Source organism: Berghia stephanieae, chromosome 1 (genome assembly GCF_034508935.2).
Source record: "Berghia stephanieae isolate SIO BIC M18660-M18661 chromosome 1, UCSD_Bste_1.3, whole genome shotgun sequence".
Lineage (NCBI taxonomy): Eukaryota > Metazoa > Mollusca > Gastropoda > Nudibranchia > Aeolidiidae > Berghia > Berghia stephanieae.
Window position 1 is genome coordinate 56,040,131 of NC_088360.1, and position 7,500 is coordinate 56,047,630.

Here is a 7,500-nt window from a genome sequence, read left to right on the forward strand (position 1 = left end):
TCTTATTGTTAAAAATGCAGATTATACAGCCATTATAGGGCTGCTGAATAGCCACAAATCAGAAAATCATTAATATACACCTGATTGAACATTTTGTGAATTGTTTTCAGAAAAAAACTGCCTCAATGTATCAGAAACAAAAGAATGCATTTTTGATTTCAGAAAAAGTTCTGTTCCTCACATGCCATTGAGATAAAAAATCAAAAAGTTGAAATAGTCAAAGAATTCAAATATTTAGGAATGATCGGAAATGATTTAGTTATTTACTAGTCGCGTAAATGACTTACTAGTCTTAAGCCTAAGCGGAGCAAGTGACTAAAAAATTAGATTTCATGAATGTTTTCTTGTCTCTGACTAGCTAGTCTCTTGCCTAGAAGTGGGCGTAGTAAGGATGGTGACTAATTCGGCTGTTTTGTGTTGGTAACATCACGCTCTCTCGTACACAATGGCACGTAAGATACCAGCCTTCATACTTTCAACGCAAACGATTTCAGAAGAGGAAATAAGGCAACACATCCGGTAGAGATAAGATTTCGTTCCGTTTCATATTTGAACTTACTTTTGTCATGATGGATCAAATCGCGTAATATTGACTGTCGACTGATCGGATTAGAATGATGTCCATGATCGACTGTCAATTCTATATTTAGGCCAATAGAAGGTTCATTGAACACAGACACATTGAACAAAAAACCAAATAAACAAACAAAAACAGAAAGTGTGTTCTGACGAATTATGATGCCAGCAGAGTAACTTTTGTCTCCACTATACATTCTAATCATATTTTTTTTTCTTTTTGTTCTTTGACGCAGACCATTCGATTTCGAGTCTCTGTTCACTCGCAACTGGCGAGCCGATTAAATTCAGTTTTTTAAAAGTTTTTACTTCCAAAATTGTGTGCTTTCGACGATCTGCACTTATTTTATATTTTTTAAAAGTCATTGTCTATAGCAACAGGACAAGTTTTGCCTCTGTCATTCGTAACCGACGTATTTTTGTTCCATATTGAAGCACTCAATCTAAAACAGCTGCTATCTTGTCGACGCCATAAGGCATCCTAGTAATTAGTCTCAGACTAAGCTTGAAGTCCGGCACCAGCAAATGACTGAATCTTGGCCAAACTTAGTACGAAGGTACCGTGATTTTAGTCCGGAACTTGCTTAGTCAGCTCAGATGATATCCGATTTTTTTTTCAAGTTCTTGACTAAAGTCAGAGACAAAGCGCTAGTCCGGGTTCAAGAAAACGACTCTACAACTGTGTAAACAAAAGGTCATATTGATACATAAATCATTTTTCACTACAGAGTGAAATGATATAGAGGAATATTCCTCCAATAGTCTAATGACGAATAAAAAATCTTCTTGAAATTTTATTTCCACCTTTTTTGGTTAAGAAAAATTGTCAGACTATTTATAAGCAATGTGAAAAAAATAGTCACTGCTGCAAGAGAAAAACCCGAAAAAATGAGTATAGTATGTACCAATCCAGTCACTAAAAACATAGATGCATACAAGACAAAATCACCCCCAAATCTGGGGTGTCGAGGAACGATCTTTCCGGTGTTTTGTTTTGTTTTGTATTTTGTGGAGAACATCCACACACACACACACGTACACACATAAACAAAAACACAAAACCAGACAGACAGACAGACACCAACACCCATCCATCTACACACACACACACACACACACACACACACACATGCACACACAACCAGACAAAGAAAGAGATAGATATAGATAGACAGACAGACTGGTCTGGTTGTGTGTGTGTGTGTGTGTGTGGGTGGGTGAGTGTGAGAGAGAGAAAGAAATAAAGGGAAAAAAAGAGAGAGAGAGAGAGAGAGAGAGAGAGAGAGAGAGAGAGAGAGAGAGAGAGAGAGAGAGAGAGAGAGAGAGAGAGAGAGAGAGAGAGAGAGAGAGGTAAGTTTTTTACTCTTTGGAACTGCTGAGATGTGCGTGTCGATATGAAAACAATGTTCCTCTCGTATTTTTATGGGCGTCAGTCAAAGACAACAATATCCATTTAGACTTCATAATGTCATTAATAATGTGTTGCTTTCTGGATATTATATTGTCAGTTATCTCCCCAAACCAATAAATCTTTAATGTGGCTTATTTATCTGAATCACAAAGGGTTATCGGCCTCTGAGCGTTATATTTAAGTATCATGAAGATACAACATACAATCAAAAACAAGAACACACTGACTCAACCTTGATTGCTATAAAGTTTTAATTTTCCTCCATCCCTATGAGATAGCCCAGTTGGTAGAGCACTTGCTACTGAGTCAAGTTTTCTTTTTCTTGACTCATTTTAACCGGAGCAATCACTAGGTAACTGGATCTTATAGATATGGTAAATAAATACTTAGATATTGGGAACGCTTCGAGATGTCCAAAACTCAAAAGTGCAAGAATCCAACAAGAATGGGCCAATAACTGGCTCTTTTCAGTAAGGATTTTTTCCAACCCCCCCCCCCCCCTTGAAACGTTTTTAATCAAACTGCATATTCAATAGAGGATAATTTTGTCCTGTTTGTTTTGTTTTGACATTTCAGGAAATAACATTACTAGTCGCAATTTTGGTTTGAACGCAACATTTAAAATCCTAAAATATGAACGATGATACATAAATAAGAAGAAAAAAAAAGAGAACAAAAAAAAAAAAAAGAAAAAAAATATAATTAAATAAATAAAAAATAAATATTTAAAAAAGAAAGTATAGAAAAAAAAATTCAGAAACAAAGAAAGAAGAAAAAGAAAATAAAGAATAAAAAATAAACAAAAAATATATAACCCCAAGACATCCCGCCCCACCCTGAAACCCCCCCCCCCCCCCCCCAAAAAAAAAAAAAAAAAAAAAAAAAAAAAACCCACAAAAAACAAAGCATCAAGACAACACCATAAAACAGGGATATCATAATGTAAAAAGAACGGGTTTTTAGAATGTAAAGTAATTAACTATTTTAGCGTTAATGTTCTGGAGACTCTCTATGTCTATTTTTATGTGATAGGGAAAAAAAATAATTTAAATAGAATAATAAAGCTTTATATTGTGTGACGTCGGGTAGTCCCAGCTTTGAGTTTTATTTTTTTATTTATTTATTTATTTATTTTTTTATTTTTTTTTTGGTTGTTGCAAGATTAAGGTCATTTAAATCGATCGACATTTGAAGGACAAGTTTTCTGGCCAAATTTTAAAATATGGGCTTTTCTGGAGTACGGCATAATCTGGAAACTCTCACATAGATAGTATTTTCGCGAACGCGTAACATCATTTTTAATGATGGAATAATATAAGTTATGAGCAAAAGTAATAACGTTACCAATCAACAGACCCTTTTTCTGCATGGGATCGCGACCAAAAAGTTGAATAACAACAACTTTCCAAATGATCAGGAAAATTGTTTTATCACGGTTGAGGTCAGCCTATAGCACGAGGGCTAAGGGTCATCCCCAATAACGGCCTGATTGCGGGACAAAATGACGTTACCAAAATTCCATAATGCGCTTGCGTGGACATCGTTCTGCGTGTTGTATGTTGTAACGAGGAAGGTTTTAAGAGCGGGTCACGCTGCCCTCATTAACCCGTTAATTATTGGCTCGACCTTGGAGTCTTGACATCAAGTGTCATGGTTGACAATCTCATTTCTTGAATATATTTTTTTTCTTCAATCTTTAAAACTCCGAGCAAAGTTTTTGCGATTGCATGTGAATGTTGAATATAACATTGTGTTTAACGTGCATTTGAAAGACATCATAAAATCATGCAGAGATGAAACCGATATTAATAATGAAGACAAAGATGATAGCGACGATAATAATAATAATAATAATAATAATAATAATAATAATAATAATAATAATAATAATAATAATAATAATAATGATGATAATAATAATAATAATAATAATAATAATAATAATAATAATAATAATAATAATAATAATAATAATAATAATAATAATAATAATAATAATAATAATAATAATAATAATAATAATAATAATAATAATATAATAATAATAATAATAATAATAATAATAATAATAACAATAATAATAATAGTAATAGTAATAATAATAATAATAATAATAATAATAATAATAATAATAATAATAATAATAATAATAATAACATATTGATAAGGAATAGACCTTAAAAAGAGTTATTCCATTTCAATACATAATCATGACCCATCCCATGCTGGACAAGTCAACAGCACTCCCTGTTGCACAACGAAAATACATTGTCAATATATCCCAGACATAATTATAATACGTACAACATAATGGTCACCCATCGCTGTCTGACCACCGTGTCGACCTGACTCCCAATCAATCCAGACAACCATGGCGTGACTATGTCGTGTTCAATAAGAATAATTATTATCTATGTATCGTCATCACCAGTCTGTGTGTATTCATTTCATCGCCAGTGACAGTAACGTTGATAAACCACATTGTGTCGGTCGTGCCCTTCCCCTCCTAACCTCCTCACCCCCCCCCCCTCCAACCCCCCCCCCCCTTCCAACCCCCCCCCCCCCCAAAAAAAAAAAAAAAAAAAAAAAAAAAGATGACAACAAACAAACCAACCAAAACATAACAATCAAAAACAAAAAAAAAAAGATAGAAACACAAACATATTAAAGACAACATAAAACAACAAATACAAAGGAAATGAAGAAAGAAAAGTAGCAAATATCTTGTTTTTCTTTCCTAAATGAAGTATCGTTCTGACGTGAATTGATCTACGAGTGTATTATGGATTCAATTGAAATAATTATTTTTTAAAAACCAAAAGAAACAAAAACAAAACAAATGGGTAACTTACTAAATGACCACCCCCCCCCCCTCAAAAAAAAAATTAAAGACAAAAAAGTTGTTTATTAGTTTAATGGTTGAGGTGATTTTAGTCAATCTCTTCTTGTGTTTTGGGTTGCATTGTTTGTCCAAGGGAGAAAAAGAAACTTTGAAGGAAAAGGAATTTTTATGTAGAAACGCCCTTATAGACGTCTTATCTCAGCGAGATGCACTTATTGTTGCAAGTGACAAGACAAATGACCTTGTACCGTGCTAAATCGTTCTATAGCTAGTTACCATGTCATTAAATGACAATCGCTCGACGCTTTACCGTTCATGGCTATCGTAGATGCATCATTCGTTATCAAGTCATTACTAATCAGTTGTTTCCTGTTTTGGCGCTAGATAGTAGTATGGGTCCCAGCAGTTGCCGGCATTGGTTGTCAGATAACCAATCGGTGGACTAATTAATTATTATGCACAGGTTGACAAGCATCGTTGATCATCACGAAGTCCTGGTTTGAAGGATTTTATACATCGTGTCTAATGTCCAAATTAAGATGTTACATGCTTCAAGTTGCACTTTTGCTTCCAAAATAAATTTAGCCAAAAAATAAGTATGAGCCATCTGCTATGTTGAATGCAAATACACAAAGAAGCTCCTAAAGAAGAAACATCGTGCTCTAATTTCAGGTTTTGAATAAAAGTCTACCTGAAGCCATGAGAGTATGGCTTTGGAAATGTGACCCGATTATGTTAATATCCACTATGGCCCAGAGGTGATAAAATTAAGCTGTAAGTCAGGCAGAGGTTCTATAATTGTCAGTAAATGAAAAAGCAAATCTCATGTAAGTTGAGGTGAATAGATATTCAAACATTTAAAGAACTCGAAGGTTAAAATTTCATAAAACAAATGTTGAAATAAAAAGTACTCGGCACTTGACATCATATTATATATAATACTCACCTCAGAGAAATCACGAAACAGAAAGCTGCTTTATTCGTTTTTGTTTGATAAGGATTTAAAAGTTAGCCTCGGTTAGTCTGGTGTTTACGATAATTAAAACAATATATGAGTTTGAATATTTTATCAAAGTCCATACCTACTTAACATTACTACCCCTTAATCTTAAGTGTTTGCTCTAACTACAAGTAGGTATTCAGTTTTATAGCAGAGGTTAACGGTGGCTCAATTTTGATGTGAAATTTGACCTGGTCTAAATCCATTCGAACTAATGTGTCTATAGAGCAATCGTTTTGCATCTGGGAATAAGTTAGTTCTGGCGGGGAAAAAAGAATCTTTGTCTATTTTTAAACGTTCGCTTAAACATATATGTTTCGTCTCTAGTAGATGGTATGAGAAGCAAGATAGGTCTGTCTGGTTTGTGTTGTGTGTGAGTTGTGTGTGTGTCTGTGTGTGTGTGTGTGTGTGTGTTTATTTGTGTGTGATTGAGTATGTTTCAGCCAAAGTAATTTGTAATTTAAGCGCTTAGAGTCTGGTGTCTCGGTGTTATAGCGCTATATAAGTTTTCAGCATTATTATTTCAGCATTATGGTACTCGACGATAGACCCGATTCATGTACAAAAAAAAAAAAAGGTAGAGGTTCGTACAAGTAATGAGGCCAATACAGCCGGAGTTTATCCCGATTTCTATAGCATGGAATGGACAATAACAGTCGCTTGCTAACCTTTAGATAGGGCATTAGTCTATTATTGCACGGTACTTTCAACTAGATCTAAGAGGTCCAGCTTCTCGTTTATGACACTTTGTTATTGAATTTAAGCTATAAGTCGGGTTATTACTTCTGGTACCATCTCTTAGGTAGAGGTCGACTTGAAATTGTGCCCTACTCTTCTCTGTAAGTTGGGTTATTGCTAATTACTCCTAACTCAATAATTACTTAAATCAGACCTAGACATTGAAGAATGCATGTAGTTTTGAATGTCGGTACGATTGACCTGGTGGGTAGACATGTTGACTATTGTTATACACAAGCAACCCATCAATCGATACACAGGTAGCCATAGACTTATTGAATTAATGATAATTTCTTACCGCCATGAGAATTGTGTGGGAGTTCTGCAGGATGTCATTCATCTTGTAGGCAGTATCCAACAAAAGTGCACAAGGGACTGCTGAGTCAGTGGCCCCTAAGAACGGGCTGTGACCTGAAATAACATTGAGACGAAACCCGGTATCAGATTAATTGTTAATCGATATGATATGGGACAGACAGACACACTGCAGTAATAATCATTGCACCTCTTGACCCAGCTACCCAAATCAGTACTGGAAGGATAAGAGGCTAGATGATGTCTAGTCAACGCAAAGTCGATGCTCTTTTTAAGTGTCAAATTACAATATTATGGTCAAGAGATTTGATCATTGTACTTAGAGTGCAACTGATAAATTCAAACCAATAATTTCTTGAACTGAAGATGTGGAAACCACTTTAAATGAGATATTGGATTAATGCCATCAATAGCCGTAAATCTAAATGCTGTGGAAAAAAATAAGAAAGAGAGAATTAGTTTTTAAGAGATAATTGAGCAGGCGTTTTACCCGGTTTATGTTGCGTGAAACAAGATCAACTGCCTGACTGCAATGGGAAAGGACAACGTAGGTCTAGCGCAGGCCATAGAACTTTTCACCAGACTTGAAATCCAGTTGACTAATTATTGCTGGGTGGA

At 34.7% G+C, this 7,500-nt stretch overlaps 1 protein-coding gene across 2 annotated transcripts in view; it reads right to left on the reverse strand.

Moving 5' to 3' along the window:
• Window positions 1–7,500, reverse strand: part of LOC144977979 (glutaminyl-peptide cyclotransferase-like) — a 105,120-nt gene that overhangs the window by 14,385 nt on the left and 83,235 nt on the right. For both annotated transcript variants that reach the window (XM_078923388.1, XM_078923395.1), the window contains exon 4: window positions 6,866–6,978. In XM_078923388.1, the coding sequence (XP_078779514.1) occupies window positions 6,866–6,978 (113 nt within the window). The remainder of the gene's footprint in view (window positions 1–6,865; window positions 6,979–7,500) is intronic.